Source organism: Marmota monax, unplaced genomic scaffold (assembly GCF_021218885.2).
Source record: "Marmota monax isolate L192 unplaced genomic scaffold, Marmota_monax_Labrador192_F-V1.1 WCK01_AAM20220418_F8-fsc00042, whole genome shotgun sequence".
Taxonomy (NCBI): Eukaryota; Metazoa; Chordata; class Mammalia; order Rodentia; family Sciuridae; genus Marmota; species Marmota monax.
The window spans coordinates 14,661,137-14,685,518 of NW_026693008.1; the positions used below are offsets into that span (position 1 = coordinate 14,661,137).

Genomic DNA, 24,382 nt, shown 5'->3' on the forward strand with positions numbered 1-24,382 from the left:
CTCTAATATATTTTTCAGAGTATGAACACAGGTCACAACTTGTCAACAAGTAACCACAAAGAACAACATGTTAGTGTTAGGCAGCAACACGTGCAGTACAGTACACATTAACATAAAGTATACGTTGTTCCAGTGTCCTGCTTATAGGACAGGTACTTTTTGAACATTGATAATTTGAAATACAGTGTATTCCTTGAAATAAAATGACAGCTAGTTCTAGAAAATGCTTTCATGGGTACATTTCTACAGTTATGCATGTAATGTTTTGTTCAATTGAACATTTAGAAAGAGTAAACTTGAAGTTTGTTATCTTCACTATTTCAGCTGGGCAGGGTGGCACACACCTATAATCCCAGTGTCTGGGGAGGCTGAGAAAGGAGAATCGCAAGTTCAGCCTCAGCAATTTAGTGAGGCACAAAGCAAATTAATGAGATCTTGTCTCTAAATAAAATATAAAAAGATGGAATGTGGCTTATTGGTTAAGTGCCCCTGGGTTCAATTCCCAGTACCCACTCCCCTCCAAAAGTTGAATGTCTTTTCCCAAAACTCTAGAAACGTAGTATTTATTTCAAAGTTTTTATAGGTAGTAAATTTTTTATAGGTAGTAAATTTGTTAATCAGTTTTTTTTTTTTTAATAATTGTACAGTATTTGGTATGATGTGACAAAATTGTTTCTTTGCTGTGCGGAAGGTTTTTAATTTGAAGCCATTCCATTTAATGATTCTTGGGTTTATTTTCTGAGCTTTAGTAATCTTACTGAAGAAGTTATTGTTCGGCTATATAACTGTTAGTGTTTCACCTGTTTTCTTCTAGCACTTATTGAGTTTCTGGTCTAATTCCCAAGTCTTTCATCTGTTTTAAATTGACTTTGTAGGGTGAGAGATGGGATCTAGTTTCATTCTTCTTCATATGGACATCCAGTTTTCCTAGTGCCATTTGTTAAAAAGGCTGTAGGCTCTTTTCTCCCAACTAATGTTTTTGGTGCCTTTGCCAAGGATCAGTTGACTATCTGTATCTATATCTCTGTTTTTATACCATTACCAGCTGTTTATTTTTTACTGTAGCTCTCAGGTACAATTTGAAATCATGTGTTGTGATGCCCCCAGCATTTCTCTTTTTGATCAGAATTGCTTTGGCTATTCTGGGTTTTTGTTCTTCCATATGATTTTAGGACTGCTTTTTTTCTAATACAATGGAGAATGTCATTGGTATTTTGACTGGGATTATACTGAATCGGTAGAATACTTTTGTTAATATGGTCATTTCAACAATATTAATTCTGCCTGCCAGTGAATATGGGAGGTCTATCTTCTAATGTCTTCTATTTCTTTTTTTCAGTGTTCTGTAATTTTCCTTGTAGAGGTCTTTCGATTCTTTGGTTAGATTTATCCTAGGTTTCTGTTTTTCATTTTTAAAGTTTTGTGAATGGACTTATTTTTCTGATTTCTTTATAAGCAGGTTCATTTTGAGTATAGGAAAACCAATGATTTTTTTTTCTTTGTATTTTAATTTGGTGAATTTATCAGATGTAGAAATTTTCTAGTGGAGCTTTTAGGATCTTTCAAGTATAGGATCATATCATGAATAGGGATAATTCCTTTTCTATTTATAACCCCATTTTTTCTTTCTCTTGCCCAATCCCTCTAGATGAAATTGCAAAATCTATATTGAATATTGAGAGCAGACATTTTTGTCTTATTCCTGATTTAGGGGAAATGTTTTCAGTTTTACCCCATACCATATGATGACAGCTTTGGGCTTGTCATATATACTTTTGTTGTACTATGTTTGTCATATATACTTTTGTTCTATATCTTGGTTTTTTTTTTTTTTTTTTTTCAGGGATTTCATCATGAAGGGATGTTGCATTTTGTCAAAGGCTTTTTCTGCATCTGTTGAGAGGATCATGTAGTTTTTGTCCTTAATTCCATTTTTGTGGTGTATTATATTTACAGGTTTATGAATGTTGAACCATCCTTGCATCCCTGAATGAAGCCATGTTGGTCATATAATGTAGATCTTTTTGATGTGTTTCTGAATTCAATTTGCAATTATTTTATTAAGGAGTTTGGTACCTATATTCATGGACATTGGTCTGTAATTTTATTTTCTTTATGTGTCCTTATGTTTTTAGTATCAGTGTGTTATTGGTTTTGTAGAATGAGTTTAAAAGCATTCCCCCCCCCCCCACTGTTTCTCAGAATAATTTGAAGAGTATTGGTGTTCTTTAAAAATTTGGTAAAACTCAACTGTGAATCCATCTGGTTCTGGGCTCTTTGCTGGGAGGTTTTTTAAAATTACTGTTTCTATTTCATTGCTTGAAACTGGTCTGTTTAGATTTTCTATAGATTCTGGTTCCAACTTCCTAGGTCATGTGTATCTAGAAATGTATTCATTTCTTCTAGATTTTCCAATTGATTGGAATATGGATTTTAAAAATAGTTCCTAATGATCCTCTGGAATTTCAGTGGTGTTTATTATAATATCCTCTTTATTATCTCTAATTTTATTAATTTGAGTCTTTTTTAAAAGGGTTTATCGGTCTTTTCAAAGAGCTGACCTTTTTTTTAAAAGGGAATTCTTTTTTTTTTAATACCTTTATTTATTCATTTGTATGTGGTGCTGAGGCTCAAACACAGGGCCTCACATGTGCTAAGCGAGCACTCTACCACTGAGCTATAGCCCCAAACTCAAGAGCTGATTTTTAGTTGATCTTTAGTATTGTTGATGGACCTTTATTTTGTTTATTAATTTATTTATATGTGGTGCTGAGAATCGAACCCAGTGCCTCATCTGTGCTAGGCAAGCACTCTACCACTGAGCCACAACCCCAGCCCTTTAGTACTGTTTTTTTAATTCTCTGTTTCATTAATTTCAGCTCTCATCTTTGTTTTTTCTTTCCTTCCACTGATTCTATCATTGGTTTGTTCTTGTTTTTCTAAGACCTTGAGATATATCATTAGGTAATGTACTTGAGATCTTTCTGACATATTTATTTATGTAGGTATACAGAACTATAAATTTTTCTCTTAGAACAGCCTTTACTGTATTCCACAGGTTTTTATAGATTGTATTTCTGTTCTTGTTTGATTCTAAGAATCTCCATGTGTTTGTGTAGTTTCTATAGGGTTTTTGGGGCGGAGGAGGGTTGGGGTTTTTTTTTTGTTGTTGTTGTTTTTGCTGTTGATTTCTAATTTTACTCCATTATGATCAGATAAGATGTAAGGAATTATTTCAGCCTTTCTGTATTTTCTAGGACTAGCTTTGTGGCCTAAAAGATGATCTTTTTTGATGACAGTTTCATGGGCAGCTGTTGTTTCATGAAATATTCTTTAGAAGTCTGCTAAGTACATCCATTTGATATATGCTAAATTTTAACTCTGTAGTATCTTTGTTGATTTCATGTCTGGATGACCTGTTAGAGGTGTATTGAACTCACCCAGTGTTATCACATTGAGGACTAGCTGAGCCTTTATGTTGAGTAGTTTGTTTTATGAAACTGGGTGTGCCAACATTCAGGGAATAAATATTTATGATCATTATTTCTTCTTTATGGATTATTCCCTTTACCAATATGTAGTGGCCTTGTCTCTTCTAATTTTGGCTTAAAATCTGTTCCGAGAGTACTGCTCCTTCTTGCTTCTGGGTTCCATTTGCATGGATTATTTTCCATCTGTGAATGTCTTTGCCAGTGAGGTATGTTTCCCTCAGGCAATAGTTGGATCTTATTCTGCCAGTCTGTCTTTTTTAATTGGAGAATTAAGACGATGTATCATCAGCATTATTATAGAGAAATGTATTACTTTTTGACATTTTATTTCTAGTGTTTGATTTGATCCTAATTCTCATTTGCTTATCACTTCTTCTAATGAGATGCATTTGTATTAGCTCTCATTGTTTTTTATCTTCTCTGTGTAAAATTCCTTTAAATATCTTTTTCAGTGCTAGTTTAGTGGTCATGAATTCCTTTAATTTATGTATATCTTGAAAAGTTTTTATTCTTTAATTATGTAAGATTTTCTGGATATATCAAACTAGGTTGGTAAATATTTTCCTGCAAGGCTCAAAATACATCCCATCAAGCCCTCCTGCCCTTTAGGGTTTCTATTAAGAAAACTGGTGGTGTTCTTATTGGTTTACCTTTGTAAGTGACCTGTCATTTCTTTCACAGCTTTTAAAATTCTTTGTGTATTTAGTCATTTTAACTATAATGTGACATGGGGAGGTTCTTTTCTGCTCTTGTCTATTTGGGGTTCTATATGGCTCCTATATCTGAATGTCCAACTCAGTCCCAAGGTTGGAGAAATTTTCTTCTGTTATTTCACTGAATAGGTTTTCAGTGTCATTAACCTGTATCTTTCCTTCAATACCAATGATCCTTAAGTTAGATTTCTTGATGTTGTTTCAGAGTTCTTGAGTATGCTGATTATAGGGTTTTTTGTTTTGTTTTTATTGTTTAGTGTTCAGATACCTTGTCTTCAAGGCCTAATATTCTCTGAATTAATGTTATCTATCAGACTTTCAGCTATTTTATTTAATTGAGCTTATTTACAGACTTTGGTTCTTACTCAATTGTGATACTCTTTTATAAACTGCATTTTCTTCCTTAGTTTATTTCTTGGGTCACCTTTTAGTTCATTGATCATGATCATTTTAACCTTTAATGTTTTAATTTTTTTTTTTTTTTTTTTTTTTGGTGGGGAGGGGGTATTACTGGGGATTGAACTCAGGGGCACTTGACCACTGAGCCTCCAGCCCTATTTTTGTATTTTATTTAGAGACAGGATCTCACTGAGTTGCTTAGTGCCCCACTGTTTGCTGAGGCTAGTTTTGAACTTGTGATCTTATTGCCTTAGCCTCCCAAGCCATTGGGATTATAGGTGTGAGCCACCACACTTGGCAATTTTGAATTATTTGGGGGGCATTATTTCCACTTTGTGAGATCAGTTACAAGTATTATGAACTCTTGGGGACATCTTTTTTCTCATGTTTCCTATGTTTCTGTGTTGACATGTATACCTCTCTTTGAATGGATGTGTGTTCCAGTGTAATAGCTTTCTCCTTATCATGTGCCTCAGCCTGGAGATATATCTAAGTGTCAAAACTCGGTGTGGTCATGGTATGGTGTTCAGTCCCCAAAACTACTCTTTAAGAGATGATCACTATTAATTGTGACCACCGAGGGCAAAGCTATATACCAGTAAATCTTAAACATATTGAAAATGTTTTCACAACTCCATTAATCTAAAAATGGAAAAGGGGAATAATGCTTTAGAATAGACTGAGAAACTAGGTATTAAAGTTACTATTAAACTCTCTAGGACATGAAGAGGGGTGGGGAGAAAAAAATGAAGGGGGCAGAAATAGAAGAAGAAACAGGAGAGAATAAAAAAATGAGCAAGAAGAAAAATGATAGACTAAATCCAATTGACATTTAAAACATTAAAAAATAAAGTTGGATCAAGGAATGAAGTATCAAATGATGGAGGTAACCTGTCACATCAACACAGAAGATAATATCAGTGAAATTAAAAAAAAAAAAAAAAAAAACCTGACAGACTTCAAATTATTCCTTAAATAGTGGGCTATTTGAGTAGATGCAGAGATTTATTATTGGACTATTCAGACTTGGATCTCATCAGGTTTTTTTTTTTGGTGGCAGCGGGCAGGTTAATATTCAGACCTCAAGTTGACCTCTGTTTTCTCTAGGTATGGAGTTGGTATCCACATCAGTCATTTTGAGTTTTTCCCTGTATAGTTCAGCTTTTTGCTTCAAAGTACAGAACTTTGTCATCCATTCTCTCCCTACAGATCTTGTTCCACCTACCTCTGACATGAATCTGGAGTCTCCCTCCATTTTTTGGTATGTCTGGAGATAAGATTAGTTCTTGGAAGGGTCAGAGAAAACATCCCCTAATTGCCTGTGGCCTAGCAGCCAATTCTCTCCCTCACTGGGACTGCTGTCTTGTGTACCTGCTGTATAAATGCTTTGTGCACCCAATATTGTCAAAAACAGGTGCGAGTTCACCTGTATAGTTTTTTTTGGGGGGGTGGATTGTGGCAGCCCATAGCAGAGGCATGGGGGCAGTGGCCCTTGGCACATAGGTTGGTGGGCCACTGCTGGGGCATGTTTAGTGGTTGCTGGCTTCTGAGGCACATGTATTGCTGCTGGACTGCTTGTAGCTTTGGTGGGCCACTGCTGGGACTCACCCAGTAGTAGCCAGCATCTGGGGCACACACATCTGTGGGCTGTTTTGGGGGTATGCGTGGCACTACTGGGCTGTGGGCAGATTCTGCCAGCTGTTGAGGTACATATGGTTGCAGCCAGCAACTGGAGTACATGCAGCGTCAGCAGGCTGGTGCTGTGGTGCAGTTGGTGGTGGCTGGTATCTGGGCATGAATGTCTGCAAATGGCTTCTGCCGACTGCAGGAGTGCTCACTGTTGAAGCCAACAACAGGAACTTGTGTAGCTGAGGCTAGTAGCTAGGGCACTTGCCACTTCCCAGATGCCACACACTCTGAAAGTGACCTGCTTTCTGTTCTGCACCCCATTCGCCTTAGTAGCATTGCAGGGAGGGAGATTTGACAACCTGCATTTAGCAGAGGTCCTGCTCCCGAGGTTACTCAGTTTGTGTCAAAGGCCTTCCATATGATAGTATTTGCTCTAGGTGATAAAGCCACATAGATTTGATTCCTTCTAGCATGGCAGGCTTACCCATGGTCTCTACAAAATGGCCGCCTGACACAGATTTCCATGAACAATAGGAAATAAGCTGTTCACTTCTCACTCACCAAGTGGCTTTGCAGCTCCTATCTCTGCTTAATAGTCTTTCTTTTCTATGGTTATTGTTTCTGAAATATGCTTGTTGTCTTATCCACAGCCTACTTGTGCCAGGACAATGGGGTAGGTTGCAGAAGGGCCAAAGAAAGTCCCCAGAGACAGTGTGAGAGACATGATTTACTGGGGAAAGCTTATAGGAGATCAGTGACTGCCTCAAGAAGATCCCAAGTAGAGTTCAGTGACAACAAGCCAAACAGATAGCACCTCCATCCCTCCAGGTGCTTCATTAAGCTGTTCTTTAGCCCGAGGTGTTTTGTCCAGTGGTGGCTGGCTAGATGAATAACACGTAACCTCCACAGTGCCCTCAGTTTCATGCCTGTCCTCTCTTGGGGGTTTTTAATGTTAGACTGCAGAAAAAGCGACATCACCAGCAGTAGCTTGCTTATATGACTATTATTGCAAGGAGCAACTATCCTGACATACATGCAGGAAAAGTAGAAAAGTAGCTTTCTACAGATAATACTAACTTGCCTTAGTTTCCAGTGTGCCTGAGAAAGCTTATGGCCCTCATAATGTGTTTTTGGACTTTCTGGCCCAGCCTGGCTCTCCTTGTTCCATCAAATTGAATAGGTTTTGAGGAAGAGAAATCTAGCACTCAGGGACATGCTGTCCCATGTCATCTCCACCCCCATCCCCCCACCCCCACACACAGTGTTTGTGGACGATACCACTTGTCAGCTTTGCCTTTCCCTTTTCTCCCTTTGTTACCCCAACCCCACAACCCACCCTGGGGGAGGGTTCAGGGTTAATGAATTCTTTTCTATTTTGTTGTTGTAATCAGAACTTGAGTCCAAGTGATGGTCCAACATTATGTCTTTCTTAGCACATTCCCTCTGTTACCCAACTCTCTGATCAGTGTTCTCACTGCTTATATTTCAAGCTGTGGAAGAGTTGAGATTTGCTGCCTAGTTGTACTCTGCCATCTTGCCAAACCCCTATTCATTTTAAACTTTTATTTTTAAGTAATGTTATATGTAAAGCAAATTTTCAAAATTCACATACCCAAATGTTAACATAATCATGGTATATATAGCAAAACAAAGAAATTAACAGTGTAATTAAATTGGTACAGTATTAACTTAGCCACAAATTTAAGAGAAATAGCCCAATTGTATGAAAACTATCAAAGAGTCATTCAGTGGGACTCCAATTTGGGAGGTAACAAAGTTTTTCTAGAAAATGATAAATTGATTAACTGTCATTTATTGAACATCTATGTGCTGGCATGGAGGGAAGTATAAGACAAAAATTACCTTGAGAAAGTTAAATACCTTGAGAAATTATACTTTTCAATGAGGCTAAAGAATGATGCGAAGTATCTTCTATGAAGAAGTATATTACTGAAAACACTTCCAAACGATTAAAAACAAAGATGGAGGCTGGGGATTTAGCTCAGTTGGTAGAGTGCCTGCCTCGAATATACAAGGCCAAGGGCTTAATCCCTAGCAGCACCACCCCACCCCACCCCCACCCAAAAAAAGACGATGATTTGGGGAAATTTTTTTTTTTAAACTATCAATGGTTGGAAAGAAGCCATGGACTTTAGATGATTGAGTGAATAGTTGGAGTGATGGTGTCCTAGGGGTAGGAGGGGGCATGGGAAAGGCTGCACCCAAGCTTTGCAGACAGTGCTTAGGAGGGTGGTTAGTATTAGATGCTAAGGTTAGGACTAGGTATGCATGTGTGCTTGCAAGTACAAATACTTGCCTGTACACAGTGACTGCCAAATGACCCAAGTCTCTTACTGAGAATTTTTTTCTTAATGGAAAATAGCAATTTCCTTCATTTCTGGCATTGCAGATGATCATATGCTGATAATTTAACCTGAGAGCTGTTATTGCATTTTTATTTTATATCAAACTGAAGTATATTTTTCTCATCTCTGAAAATAGGTGTCTTTAATATTACTCTTCCCTAATATGTACATAATCTGTCAGTGTGGTGATGACATATAAAGATATCTACTAACCCATCATCAAACCAAGGCATGCATTTTAAAATGTTTTGTGCCTAGGAATTCAGACTTTCCCACTTGCTGATCAGCCATCTTGATGGAGTCTGTTCAGATTTCTTAAAACCTTGCAGGAGCCTCTTGGCCTGACATAGTCCCTTCTCTCATCTCTGTTCCATTTGGTGTGCTTGAGCATAAGATTTTTGTTTACTCTTTGTTTTTTCTTTTTAAATTACCTGATAAATATGACCATAAATTAAATAATATGAAAGTAGGTACACTAAAACGATGAAACTTCCTTCTCCTGCATTCATTTCCATCTCATTCCTTCCTGGAAGAAACCTTTATATAGAGCTAAATGTCCATTTAGACATTTTCCAGTGAATTAGCTATACATGCTTCTGTGTATCACTTTTTTAACACATCCGACATTATGAGTATGTACCATAATGTACTTAAGCATACCTCTGTAGTGGACATTCAGATGGTTTGCAGTTTGGGACTTTACAAACCATATTGCAGCAAACGAATTTGTTCATATAAATTTTCTACATGTACTCCTATAAAAATTACCAAAGTGTCATTGCTGGTAATGACTAATGCTCATTGCCAAATTACCCTATAAAATACACATGCCTGTAATACGAGAGGCTCCAGAGGCTGAGAGGCAGGAAGATCGCAAGTTCAAAGGCAGCCTCAGCAATGGCAAGGTGCTAAGCAACTCAGTGAGACCCTGTCTCTAAATAAAATACAAAATAGGACTGGGAAAGTGGCTCAGTGATCGAGTGACCCCAAGTTCAATCCCCAGTACCCGCCCCCCCAATAGCTTAATATATATTCTAATAAGTTATGAAAATGTCCATTTCTGGCCAACAGTAGATACCCAATGGATATGAAATAGATATTTCAGTCTTCAGATGTTTTTTTTCTAACTTGTTAAATGAAAGCTGTGCTTTTCAGAACTTTTTAAATTGGATTTTTGGATTTTTTCCATTGCATTTTTTACCTAACATTTTCTTTTTGGCCATTTCTTTTCTTTTTTTTTTTTTTTTTTTTTGAGAATGGTATGTTCTTATATGTCCATTTTAATCTTACTGTTTTTATAAGGAGATTCAAATCAGTTAAGTCCTAATTCTTAGTTTTGTCTGAACTATCTAATATATATAAAACAATTACTAGTCCTTGGATTTTGTTGTAATACCAAAAATTTAAATTGAGTCTTTGCCCTGCTTTTTTTGATATTTTCTTTAGATAATTTATAGATCTTTAATCCATTGGGGATTAATTTTTGTGCATGAAAAGGGATAGGGGTCTGACTTTTTTCCATATGACTTTCCAATTTCCCAGCACCATTTACCAAATATTCTATACTTTCCCTAGTGATTTCAAATGCTTCCTTTATCACGTACTAAATTCCCACCAATAGATTTTCCCCTCTAAACTTTTCCACTGTGTTCGTTAGGACTTACTTTTTCTATTATATTCTTTTAGTTTCTTAATATCTACTTTTATTAATACATATACATTTTAATGGGATTCTCTTTGATATTTCCATACATGCATACAGCATGCACTGGTCACATACCCTTCCACCCTGAATTCCACCATTTTCCCTCCCTCCCCACCCCTTGGCACCTTTCCCAGTTCCTAATAATAAGTAGGTTACTTACAGGTTGGGGTTTTTTAGTTTCATGTACGAAAATATATTTGTCTTTCATGTCTGGCAGTATGGCTGCCAGATATCCTCCACTTCCATCTTTTTTTTTCTTTTTTGGCAAATGACAAGGTTTCATTCTTTCCGGCTAAATAATTCTCCATTGCATATATATCCCATGTTTTCTTTATGCATTACTCTGTTGACAGACACCTAAGCTGATTCTGTATCTCAGTTATTGTAACCATACTGGTGCAATAAGCATGGACATGTAGGTATCTCTTGTGTGTGCTGATTTTATTTCCTTTGGCTATATACCCAGGAGTGGTGTAGCTACTGTAATTTTGTTTTTTGAGGAACCTCCATACTGGTTTTCATAGTGACTGTGCTAATTTATATTTCCACCTCTAGTGGATAAGAGTTCCTTTTTCTCCACATTCTTGCCAGCAATTTTTTTTTTTTAAATAGCCATTCTTACTAAAGTGATTGTGGTATTCCATTATAGTTTTGATTTGCATTTCCCTTTTGTTTAATAGTATTGAACATTCTGCATATGTTTACTGGATTTCTTTTGAAATGTTTAGATCATTTGCACTTTTTAATTTGAGTTATTTAGGGATTTTTAGTTTGTTGAGTTCTTTAGGTATTCTGGATGTAAACCCTCTGATGAATGGCTGACAAAGGTTTTCTCCTCACTGTTGTTTCCTTTGCTTATTTGCTGTGCTTTTGGAGTCCTTTCTAGAAAACCACCTGTATCAACATCTTAAAGTGCTGTTAGTAGTTTAGGTCTCACACCAACATCTTTGATTTTTGTACCAGATAAGAGATGGGTATCAAGTCTTAATCTGCATGTGAATATTCAGCTTTCCCAGCATCATTTGTTGTCTTTTCTCCAGTGTATGTTTTGGGTATCTTTGTCAAGAATCATTGGCTGAAGATGTATGGGTTTATTTCTGGGTTCTCTTTTTCACTGGTCTGTTTGTCTCTTTCTATGCCAGTACCATGCCGTTTTGTTACTATGGTTCTGTGGATTATCTTTAAATCAGTTGTTATTGTGATGACTCCAGCTTTGTTCTTTTTAATCAAGATTTCTTTGGCTATTTGTCTTTGCTGCTTCCATATAAATTTTAGGATTGTTTTTTGCTAGTTCTGTAAAGAATGTCATTGGCATTTTGATGGGGATTGTATTGAACCTGTAGATCACTTTAGGTAGTATGGATATTTTAACAATATTCTTCCAATCTATGAACATGGATGATCTTTCCATCTCTTTTAGTGTCATTCGATTCCTTTCATCAATTTTTTAAATTATAAATGTTTGTTACTTTTTATTCCCATGGTTTCTGGAGGAGGGGTTCTTCTGTGAATGGGATTGCTTTTAGGTTTTCTCAGCAAACACATTATTGGTGTACAGAAAAGCTACTGACTTTTGTATCCTGCTACTTTAAGTTCTAATAGGTTTTTGAGTAGCATCTTTAGGTTTTTTAATGTAAAGATATAATTATATCACCTATAAACAGGAGTAGTTTGACTTCCTTTCCTATTTGTATGCCTTTTATTTCTCTTGCCAACTTGCTCTGGCTAAAATTTCTAGTACTGCATTGAATAAGAGTGGTCAAAGTGGTTACCCTTGTCCCTGATCTTAGAGGAAATGTTTTAAGTTTTTTCCCCATTCTATATTAATGTTGGTTGTGGGTTTGTCAAATGTAGTCTTACTATATTGAGGTCTGATCCTTCTATATTTAATTTTATCAGGGCTTTTTATCATGAGGGGATGTTGAATTTTATCCAGTGCTTTTTCTGAACTGATTTTTTTCCTTTTGGCATATGTGATTATTGATTTTTGTATTCCTGGAATGAAACAGACTTGATCATGGTGTATATGATCCTTTGATATCTTAACAAAATATGAGCAAATTGAATCTGATGAGGATTGTTGCATTTTTTTTTTTTTTTTTATGTTGTACCCTTGCCAGGTTTTGATCATAGGATAATATTGGCCTTGGAATGAGTTTGGAGGGATTCCCTATCAATTCTGTGATAATCATTGATATTAGTTCTTCTTTAAAAAAGTTGTTAAGATTCAGCAGTGAACCCCATCTTCAACCCTGGCCTTGATTGGGAGAATTTTGATTCAGTCTCATTGTCATTGGCTGATTTAGGTTTCTTAGGTCCTTGTGGTTCATTTTTGATAGTCATATGTTTAGAATGGCCATTATAGGTTTTTTGACTTATTATAATCCTTTGTATTTCTGTGATATCAATTGTCATTGGTTCCTTTTTAAGTTCTTTATCCTAGTCTACAGTTTTGTTTCCTTTCAAAGAACCAACTCTTTATATCTTAGACTTTCTGCTCTGATCTTTATTATTTCTTCTATTAATTGTGGGTTAGGTGGTTCTTAGTCCTTGAGATGCATCGTGAGGTAGTTTCAGGGCCTGTCTTTGATGGAGGTACTCAAACAAGCCTCTTAACGCTGCTTTTGCTGTATCCCTTAGGTTCTGTTTGTTTTCATTTTCTTCAAGGAATTTTTAAATTTCCCTTTTGACTTCCTCAGTGACACATTGTTGATTCAAAAGTGTGTTGTTCAGTCTGTATAATTTCTAAAGTTTCTCATTATTCATTTCTTGTTGTATTCCATTGTGATAAAAAATGAAACAGAATGATATCAGGATTGGGGAGTTTTCTTTTGTGGCTTAATACATGGTACATTCTAGAGAATGTTCTATGTGCTGTTGTGTGGGGGGTTGTATTTAGATATTTACAGGAATGTTTTGTAAATCTGTTAAACCCATTTAATCCACAGTATCATTTATCTCTAATTTTTTGTCTGGAGGTTGTATCCATTAGTGAGTAAGGTATGAAAACTCCCTGATTATTATTATATTGGACTATCTCCATCACTTAAGGTCTAAGTGTGTTTTATAAAATTAGGTGCTCTGCTATTAGGTATTTATAAATTTATACTAGTTCTATCTTGATGAATTGTTAGACCAAGCAGCAGTAACTATATTTTATATGTGACAGACTATCATTTTCTATCTTCTCAGTCTTTTTTACATTTTTTTTAGTTGTTGGACTTTTTATATGTATGTGGTGTTGAGAATCAAACCCAGTGCTGCAAGCATGCTACCACCAAGCCACACCCCCAGCCCCCTTTTCTCAGTCCTTGTTATAATCTACTCAGCCAGTCTGTATCTTTTAAGGTCCATTTACATTGAGAGTTATTACTGAAAGATACAGACTTATATGCCTGTCATTTTTTATTCTGTTCCTCTTACTCATCTTTGGTTTATTGAAAATGATTCTTTTGTGTATTATAATATTTATACTTGCCATTGTGAGCATAGTTATCTTTCAGTAATAAGACACTCATAAGCACCTTTTATAAGGCTGGTCATAAATTCCTCTGGTTTTACTTATCTTGGAAGGTCTTCACCCAGCAAGGCTATCCTTCAGAAGAGGAGAATCTCGGTTGGCAGTTATTTCAGGATATCAAATAAATACATTATTTCATGCCCTCATGGTATATAGGCTTTTTGCTAAGAAATCTGTTAGCCTAATGAGGTTGCCTTTCTGTGTGGTTTAGAGCTTTTTTTCTTGGAGATTTTAAAATTACTTTCTTGTACTTTTGACAGTTTGCCACCATGATATATGACCAGAAAAGATTTTCTATGATGTCTATTGGGGTTCTGTAAGTGTCCTGCATATGGGCATCTATGTGTTTCCCAAGATTAGGAAATTTTTTCCATAGCCCTAACCTTTATTTCTTCCTCTTCTAATATGCCAGTGCTGTATTCATTTAATGGAGTCCCGAAGATGGTTTTGTTTCTTTTCTGAATATGAATTTCAAGGACTTGTCTCCAAGCTGAGTCTTATTTCCACTCAATCTAGTTTTCTATTAAGGCTTTCAACTGACTTTGTTCGACTTATTCAGTTCTCCATTTCCAAGATTCGTTAACTGAACTTCTCATTCACATCCTGGATTATCTTGTTTTCACTTATTTTGACTTTTTTCCCTCAGGCATTTCATTCATTTCAGTATCTTTGTGATCAGTTACAAGAGTTTTCTTTTCTTATTTCTATCACTTCTAAGGGATGGCCCTCTTAGCAAACAGCTTTCTTCTAAATGTCTTGGTATTGATTGGTTATGCAATGCTAAGGTTATTTCCAGCTGGGTGCCTCAGTGTAGTCTGTCTGGCTGTAGCTTGTTTGGCAGTAAGTTCGGACATCTTGTTTATCAGAGCCAGATCACCATCTCTGTGGGTCACACCAACAGTTCAGGGAGATGTAGTGTAGACAGCAGGGTGGGGGAGTGGGTGGCCTCACTCTAGTGATGGGGTTTACCCAGGCACTGTGGTATTGGCTGTTACTTGAGGTGGTCTCTGGCACCAGCTGCTCTAGTAGTAGGGAAATGCCCAACTCACTAACTGGGTAGTGGTGCAGACCCAGGTGTTTCATGGGGAATCCTAGGGCAGGAACCACAGCTCCCCCTCTTTGACACTCATAACCAGGCTTTTCAGCCATATGAAACAAAGTACAGAGGTGACTGGTGGTGGGACCTGTGCAGGGGTGGTGGCAGCAGTTGTAGTGTTCCTCTGTTTCTATGAGGGTCCCTGCCCAGGAGCAGGACCTCAGAATCCCCTATCCTTGCCTGGGGATGGAACAGGAGTGGGTTCAACCAGGAAAAGTCCCTATGGGGTGGTTGCAGAAGCAAGGGAGAATGGAATACAGCTGACTCCTGACAGTTTCTCTGTACCTTTGGCTATCACTCAGCCCTGAGGTGCATAACCCAAGTTGCTCAAGACTGCTTCAACAGATTCCTGTGGGCAGGAGGGCATTGGGTAACTGTCTATATCCTAGCACCAGTGTGAAACCACACACAAATGGCAACAACTCAGGGCAGGCTCCCTAACCTTCCATTTCTTGAGGGCAGTACTGTTCCTCTATTACAACACCTGTTCCCTACAATGCAGCACTCAGGGTTTGTATCAGAATCATTCTATTGAACCAAGTTTGGTTCTTGAGGCACCTACCTGCTGAGCCAGTACAGTGGAATGTCTGGAGTCTCGGGGGTTTCTGACCCCCAGAGCAGTCCAGATTCAGACAGTAGGTATTTTCTGAATATGGCGCCTGGTCACAGCCTCTTGGGGAATGATATGACTTCCTTTTCCAGAGCTAGGATAATTCTCTAAGTTAGAAACTTTTGAGTTTCCTGTGATTTCTAGTACCTGTGCTGATAGTTTGTTGGGATCCTTTCTTCCAGCTTTACCTCTATAGAGTTGGGCCACAGGTTCTATAATGTTTCTATTTATGCTTTTGTCCCACCTCTCAGGATCTCCCATAATCACTCACCTCAATATGCCACGGTACATCTGTTGCTTTGGTGTTTCTTTGTGCAGGAGCATGAGTGCTAGGTGCCTCTAACAAACAATCAGGCTGTTGCCTCTCACTTTTGTTTAATATATTCTGTATATTTTTTACTACTTTATTTCCAGGTTATTTAAACAGATTAGATGTTTAGTATTATACCTTCACTTTTACAGAGTTGGGAAATAGTAAATCTGGGGGTTAACCCAGTTTTGGTTGGTGCTCTATTAATAATTGAACATGACAGCAGAACCTCTCCAATGCCAAGTGTTTTATCTCAGTAAATTGTCCCCTAATATTTATGTCAGGAAGAGTGAATGATGTTCTCCCATTTTACTAACAAGGGTAATGAGACCAAGTGGATGGACTGCTTGCCTGAGGTCAACATGACTAGGGAGAGTGACAAGGTCTACAGAACTTGGTCGTCTCTCATTAGAGGACTTTGCTGTCTTAGCCCCAGACTTCTTCCAGAATTCTCTACACTACTAAATGGGGGATCTTCTTTTTTAAAAAAAAAAAACAAAAAAAACCTCAACCAACCAAAACATTCATTTCCAGAGCTTTCAAATTTTGTTTTAATGTATCCAGGCTTATTTGTTCTTAAGGAGCCTAGAGAGAAGAAACCCAAAATGAATTAGAATGGTTGGTTCTGTGGTTTGATGGAAAGAATATGGTGCCAAGCTTCTGGAAACCTCGGTCATTTCTTTTCTACAATTTGCTGGCTTTGCGTCTCAGTCCACCTTTCTCTTGTTGGGCACTTTATCAGGTGAGTAGGACTATGCAATTTAAGTCCTTTTCAGCTTTACCACTCCACACTTTCATGGTGGAAAAATGGGCTTTAGAGAGCAAGGGGAATTGAGGTTGACCTTCTGTTGAGAGATGACTAAGATGTGTCTTAACTGGCTTCAAATATTGTTGCAATGACTTGTTTGTATCTCTAATATTGACAGAAATATCTTGGAATAAAGCAAGAGAAAAGTTTGGCTTGATGTAGAAGACTTCTATACTGCTGAATAAATTCTGGAGTCAGGGCCCAAGAGAAAGGGTAGAATCGCCATCAGTGAAAAAATTAGCATTCGTCTATTGGGGCTTAAAGTGGACTTAACAGACAGGATGAATTGATAGTTTGACAGGTATTAACTTAGGCATTTGGATCCAGAAATTGGCCGATTTTCTTGGGGTTGTGGCTCACCTAGCATGCATGAGGCACTGGGTTTGATCTTCACCCCATAAAGGTATTGTGTCCACCTACACATAGAAAACCATTTTTTGTTCTCGTAACAAGGTTGGAAGTACCCAGGACCAAACATTCACAGAGAGGTCCATTGTACAGCTTCCCCTGAGAAGTGAAATATGTCTTACCATTATTAAGCCTTAAGAGCAACAGAAAAAGACTAGTTACAGAAGTGTTTTACTGTATCAGTTATAGGGTTACAAACTTTTCTTCTTTCACCTGTCAAAAGGGCATGTTAAGCCGTTCCTAATCCAGTTTCTGCAATTGTCAATCAGGGTGGCTTCCCTCAGGTGCTTAGCTGAGGGTATAACCTCAGGCATTCAGAGTTGAATCGGGCCCTGCTCTTGTGCAACTCTTCCAAAAATTAAAGACTTAGTTTATCTGTCAGAAGGCATCAAGACTTTTCTAGTGACTTTGTTGACTAATGCTGAAAACATATCTGTGCAAGCAGTGGTTATCTCACTAGAATGTATGTTACTTCCAGGAAATGCCTTTGATAAGGATGGTGCTAGGGGGTACTTTCACTATCTCCCTCTCAAATCAGCCCCCTTTTCTGCTATAGGCCACCAACACTGCCCACCTGAATTAAAGTACTGATTTCTTCACTTGCCTCTGCACACCATTCTCAAATAGTGTCATTTCCCTGATTTTAAAACTGACTAGAAACCCCACCCCCAGTTGCTTTTGCCACTTAGCACAGTGTGTAGGAATTAGAAATAACTGTTTACATGGGAACAGGGGATAAGCTTATTCACTAAACAGTCTCACCAGGCACAGTGGTAAATGCCCATAATCCCAGTGGTTCAGGACGTTGAGAAAGGAAGACAGCAAGTTTGAGGCCAGCCTCAGCAACTTAGTGAGACCATTTCAAAATTTTAAAAACGGAGGCTGCTGGAGATGCAGCTCAGTGGTAAATTGCCCCTGAGTTAAATCCCCAGTACCCACCCCTCCCCAAATAAACCTTCTCCCAAACTGCCTGGCTGCCTGTGCTTGAGGAAGTGTCCCATCAGTTTGGCAGGCCTGGGGAAGCAAGCACCAACTGGGTTCCCAGAGCCAGCTGTTCTACAACTGGGGTTAGTCATTTCTGTAGCCAGGACTAAGAAAACCATCAACAGGAACCTGTGCTGAACATTGCTTTGCTTCCTTCTCTAGCAATAAACACCTCAGAAATCACAGCCAAGGGCTTAAAAGTCTTGTCCTTAGATCTAACATCCACATGCTTCCCTGTTCCAAACTCTGGGGATCAGGTACAGGAAGCACAGACTCTCCTGGGAAGCTGTATCAGTCATTTTGATGGGTCATTGAGCGGGCAGAGTGCTCTGCACTGCTTATAGTCTGGCAGGGCCAGTGGAAGTCAGTGCCCCAGCTCCTGGCTGTCCACGTACCCACTTCCACCTCTTGCCAACCCTTTCACAGCTTCCTCTTTATCCTATACTGCTGAGCCCCAGCAGAGTGCCTGGGTCACTGTTCCCTGCAGCATTCACCCCACACTGGGGATGAGCTCAACTAAAATGTTGCATGAGTGATGAGCTTAGGTACAATATAATCCTAAGAAGGCCTGCCACTACTAAAAAAATGTTCCCCCAAAACGGTGATAGAAACCAGGCCCTGATTGCCTTTTATCTAGTACTTGGACCAAGTCAAAGGAATTGGTATGCCTCCTGCTGAAGCTTTTTTAAAGCTGCTCTCCTCAAGCATCAACTTGAGTGAAGTATGATAGGCTTGAAAATTTGAAAAATTCATATTTAACTGAAACTTTTTGGTTACTTATAATCACTACCAAATAAGTTAGGACTTTATAAATATTATGCTTCAGTATCAGACAAACCTGAACATCTCAGTGGTGTGGGTTAGAACAAAGGTTATTTAACAGTCGTCATGGTCCATCTTGAAATATGTCAGGGGTGCTGAAAATATAGGTCTAAGTGTTCTAGGTGTTTTTAAAGATCGGCCTCCTAAGTGGCTTATATCCCATCTCTTCATGGTCCCAAACTCCAAGAATAGGAGCCCATGGATCCTGGGCAAGGCTACCATGTGTATTTCCTGTCAGCACTGTGATCAGCTACTATCCAGACTAAGTACTTCATGTATGCTCACAAAAATCTGATAAAAAGGGGCTAAAGGTACTCATCTTAATACTTGAGAACGCAGAAATTAACCTGAGATTACATGCATAGATTGTGCATCCTAACCAGTTCTGTCCAGTTCCAAAGCTTGGAGGGGCTTTTCTATCATATGAACCCTACATAAAATAGCATCACCACTTGATAAACATAGATTTCCTCCTGCTCTCCAAGTATCAGTACTTTAACTTTGTGGCCCTGTCACTTGAGAGCAATATACCTACATTTCTTTAAACACATGGGGCAAGAATTTATCTCCTTCCTCCTCCTGACCCTGCAGAGGTGCCCAAGTGAATCTTGGAAATACTTTCTTGGTGAAAGAATTGGAATTTGTCCTTCGCTTCCTAGGAATATCACACTTCAGTCACCTGATCACCCTCAACTCCCATTCCAACAGCCACAACCTCACAGACCTACATGCACAAGCTACCACAAGTCTGCAGCTTTTACAAATGCTGGCCTTCCACCCTGTCACAAGAAAAGATTTCCTTCAGGAGTCCTCCCACTTGAAATGCACATGCAGGATATTGGGATTGAGTTTTAGGGCCTTGGTGGTTCATTTGGAAAAAGCTATGATTCCACTCAGAGATCCTGTGGCTATTGGTTCTCAACCTTGGCCACACCTTAGAATCCCCAGTATGCTTATGAAAATCCCCATGGCCAGGCCACTGCCCAGACCTTTCATTCAGTCTGGGAGTAGGCCCTGGGCATCAGTATTTTTTTTAAAGCTCCAGTGTGATTCAGGAGGCACCAACTTGAGAATCTCTACTGTAGACTAATGTTTTGCCAGAATCAGCAGGAGTGTAGAAGAGGGAGGAAAAAAATCAAGACCACCTGGAATTATTTGTTAGCCTGACAGTAGGGCAAACTGAGGAATTCAAATTAGTTAGTCACCTTTAATTTTTTTCCCCCACGGCAAATATAGCCAACGTAAATGCCAATTAATAATTGAAAAATGTACCCAAAGTTGAATAAGATAAGGTCTTCCAGCCTGGGATTGTATACTAAAAGTTTCTAGAGTGGTTTTCATCCAGCCTCTTAGAAATAGTAGTTTTTTTTTTTTCAAAGGAATGATCCTTTAAGCTTTGTGCCCAGAAAGATTTGTATTAAGTCAAAATGCTGTATAGATACTAATGACAGTATAATTGTGGAAAATGTTATTTTTAAAACTAGGTATCTTTAAGAAAAAAGTCTAAAACTAGGTGTCTTTGAACTGGGCCTTCAACCCTTCTGAGGGTTAGGTGGGGGTTTGGCAAGAGGGAACCACTAAATGATATAGCTGTACACAGGTTCTTAATTCTCTTTACAAACATTACAGATGAGTTTTATTTTAATAAAAGCTTGGGAGCATGCTTATAAACTTAAAGTGGGGTTTTTGGTTTGTTTAGGAAAGGTATCCATCTCCAACCCCCATGCCCTCTTTGCTTACCTGGTGGCATTTAAATGTCATTTTCCATCTTTCTACAGACGGCGAGAAAGCACAGCATGCCCAGCTGGCTCTGCAGTGTTCCATAGGAGCTTTGTTCTCTTCCCACAAGTCATCAAGCTGCCAGGAGTTAGAAACTTATAAAACCTGAATAACGGATGAGGAGTGGAGTCCTTTGGACATTAGGCCAGGACTTTTGTTGTCACATGATAAATACTCACAAGGCACTAAACTCAGATGATTTATTGCTTTAAGTAACTAAACAAGAGAAGAGACAGGCTGTTGTTTCAGTCAAGACAATCGGCATTCTCTCTCCAAGGTTTGCCAGATGCGTCTACTTAAAGCCTTAGCAATACTTTCTGAACAATATAAACACATGAGACACAACATACATGGGTAACAACTTGGCCAATGATACACTGATTAAAATAGCACATAACAATGGCACCCAGCCAGCCTCGATGCTTTGAAATGACAGAAGTAACATATTCCTAGGATGTGCTGAATACAAAAAAAATTTTTTTGGCATTAATACTAACACAGAACACCTTTAAACATTCTGTAAGAGTAGGTGCACAAAGACTCACCTCTTCATTTCCAAATTGCAAGTATCTAGGACTGTTTTGAGAAAAGCCAGGAAGCTGGACATCTCCCCTCCCCAATACTGTCACTTTCTTTGCCAAAGCAGCAAGGGTCTAGCTGGAGAAGAGCCCATAGGGCTCCAGGGGGTAGTTAAAAGTCACCAGGTAGCTGCTGTGCAAAGCAGCAGGGGACAGACAACTGCTCTGGCAGGGTGCGAAGGGAACAACAGCCTTGGTTTAGAGCCAGGGATGACCATAGATTTGACCCAGATTCACCCTGGTGGTCCTTTGGGGGTGGTATAGGCACTGGATGGTCCAGACCCTCCCTCAGGAGGAGTGGTGGAGCCAGAGCTGGGCCTCCAACCCTGAGGTCTAAAGGAAGTAACCTGACCTAGCATTCTAATACAGAGTCATTATGCCACCCTCCAATCAGATGTGCAGAAACCAACACTGGAAGGGCCTGGGTGAGCTCACAAGGAGAGGTCAAGCCAAAGGGTAATACACAACACCAGGGCAAACCGGCTGCTGGCAAGATGCCTCCGGTTTGCCAGATCATCTAGCTTCAGCGTAACCTGCCTAAGACTCAGTTTTCTTCTGCTGGAGCAGGTTCTCCAGCAACTTCCTCTGCACCCCTATTCCCAGCATCCTCTCCCGGATTGGAGTGCCCGTAGGCCACCGGGGCCCTGGTGAAGCTGGCAGGACCATTCTGCACAGCCCCACACTCTGCAGGCTCCCCTCCCAGATAGCTGGCAGGGGCCATCTCTTCTCTGACCTCTTGAACAGGAACCTTCATCATCTCAGAGGCACCATCCTCCTGTTGCCTGTCCAGCACACAGTTTCCCACATCTCCATCTTTAGAGAACTGGTCTTCTAAATTCTTCTCGTTTTCTTCTGCTAGTCGTTTGTCTCTGGCACTGAGTTTGCCTTTGGATTTCCTCATCTGCCTGCTGTGTATGTCTTCTCGGGAGAATCGCCACTGAAACTGGAAATCACGAGAATGGGATAAATACACAGCCTCTCTGACCTCAGCTTCCTGCCCAAATCAACTGACCAGACCCAACTGCCAGGATTCCTGAGTCAACACCAACCCATCTATCCATCTGTTCATGTCTTAGAGAGTTGATTCTAAATGTGGATTTGGGGGTGCTGTGGGGTGTGCGTTCTGATGCATCCCTTACCAATGTGGCAAAAGGAGTCCTGAAATCCTGTTATTTGGAGTGCCAGGAATAGCTCCTTGGGGCCATTTTTGCAGCTACTCATTTCCAGTCTGAGCATACTGTGGGTTCCTAACTAAGCACTGGGCCTGCATTCTCTCCCCAGCTTACTAAGTTAGGGCACAGGCCATGGGGCAGATGCTGTTCCTGTGTCACCCAGAGCCCTCTGCAGGACTGACAGATTCTTTCCTCAGCTGCAAGGACTGCTGCCAGCCCTCTCACCATCTTGCCTATGGTCCCTCCTCTGCCCATGGTGACCTAGAACAGCTAGTCCAGGTGGTACGTAACAGCTCATCACCTTGACCTAACTCTGAAAGGCCATCCCGGCTCTAGAGCCACCTCGGGGCTTGTGACTGCATCATAGCCCAGGTTTTCCCTCTGTTCCCTCCTCCACCCGCCAGATGTCTTAAGGGCACACCCTCCAAAAACTTCCTCCACCCAAATCTATCTAGGAGGCTACTTCGCGAGAAGCCCAACTGGCAACCAAACAGAGCTGAGCCAAGAACCCTGGTCTCATCAAAGCTCTGCAGCAAGACTGCCCAGGAGAGGCCCAGCCCTGCCACTCCCTGGACAGATTGCTCAACTTGTTTTCTCATCTGTGACCCACAGGATACACAGGGGCTTTCATTTTCAGTTCCCATCATGGTCACTTCCTTCCACTTCAGCTGAACCACAGTGGTGACACCAAATATGTACTTTAATTAGACACTGTGATTGAAGGAAGCCTTTGGTTCCTACAGTGTATCACATGGCTAGAGAAGGGGGCCCAGGACTGCAATTGCACCATCAGTGGGAAACTTACCATACACATACGTATGAGTACTTTGCTATGAAAAACCAAACATATGTAAATTTTTAAAAACCATCCCACCTTTGCAGAGTTTCCCGTGGCAGAGATCTATTTCCTTAAATAAAACATTTGCAGAAACACAAGATACTGAGATTTGATGCATTATGGGATTCCCTGGATTTTAACCCCTTTTGGACAAAACTGGTAAATTTGAGTATTCCATCACAGTAGAGAAAAAGGAGTGAAATACGTGTTGAAGTCAGGATTTGACATGTATCCTATTCTCCCCTACCCAACCCTCAATAAGTTCACTTTACAATGTTGGATGGGTTTCCCTCTTTGTCACTCATTTCTTGGGACACTTATACTGCAGACTTTCCTTTGGGGGGACGGTTGGAACTTCTTCCACCCAAGCTACTCATTTCCATGGTAGGATCACTCCACTGGCTAAGCGGCACCTCAGACCCTACTCAGCTTATAGATGTGCACACTTCAGCCAAGACTGCCCAGCCAGCATTTTAAGGAGCCACCATCCACCAGGAGGCGGCCACCAATTTCAGGCCTCAGTGGCTGCTGCTGCCTGCCACACTGATGCCTTGTGATATGCAGTGGCCATTATACCTTGATTCCAGCCCAAATGGAAGAGCCCTTTTAAAAAATGGACATTCCCAAGTAGTCAGAACCTCTTCCCATTTTACGTATTTTTAGAGAGGCCAGTTAAGCCTGCCTATATATAAATAATCCTCAAGAGGTGGTCAACTATTGAAGAAATCAGGAAATTTTACTTGTGCAATTGTTTTGGCTAAGAGGCCCTTCATGCTAAAATGTCAAAGTGCTGTGGCAGCTAAGCCCAAATTAAATGCATTCTGGTATTTGTTAGCTGTCGGTCCTTGGGCAAGTGATTACCCTCTGAATCTCTGTCTAAAACAGTTCCTATCTCTAAAATAGTTGTCTCTGGGCCAGGGTCCGTCCACGCCATGGCTGATGTGAACAGCACCCTCTGAAATTGTATGGTGCACTGCCACCAGCCAGACCTTCCACCCTCAAGACTTGTCAGTTTCTAACATGATCCCAGATATCTTCTCAGGGACTGCTCTTGCCAAATATGCAGAACTCCCACAGTCCCCTCTGGGTGCCTGGCCACATTGTTTCCTGTTCACATTTTGTTGATCTCCGACAGTTGTCAAGACTGTCAAAGA

The 24,382-nt window shown here is 39.7% G+C and overlaps 2 protein-coding genes across 6 annotated transcripts in view; one reads left to right on the forward strand and one right to left on the reverse strand.

Moving 5' to 3' along the window:
- The window catches only part of Oxnad1 (oxidoreductase NAD binding domain containing 1), a 63,869-nt gene extending 40,543 nt beyond the window's left edge, over positions 1-23,326 (forward strand). For 2 of the 5 annotated variants that reach the window (XR_006853511.2, XM_046453002.2), the window contains one exon: positions 20,640-23,326. The gene's annotated coding sequence lies outside the window, so the exon portion shown is untranslated. Of the gene's footprint in view, positions 1-16,403; positions 16,805-20,639 lie in introns of those variants that run through there. The other 3 variants (XR_006853510.2, XM_046453005.2, XM_058582201.1) reach the window with 3 other exon arrangements.
- Positions 20,827-24,382, reverse strand: part of Rftn1 (raftlin, lipid raft linker 1) — a 199,665-nt gene continuing 196,109 nt past the window's right edge. Inside the window, exon 10 of the mRNA XM_046453000.2 lies at positions 20,827-22,161. Within this exon, the coding sequence (XP_046308956.1) occupies positions 21,763-22,161 (399 nt within the window). The 3' untranslated portion in view covers positions 20,827-21,762. The remainder of the gene's footprint in view (positions 22,162-24,382) is intronic.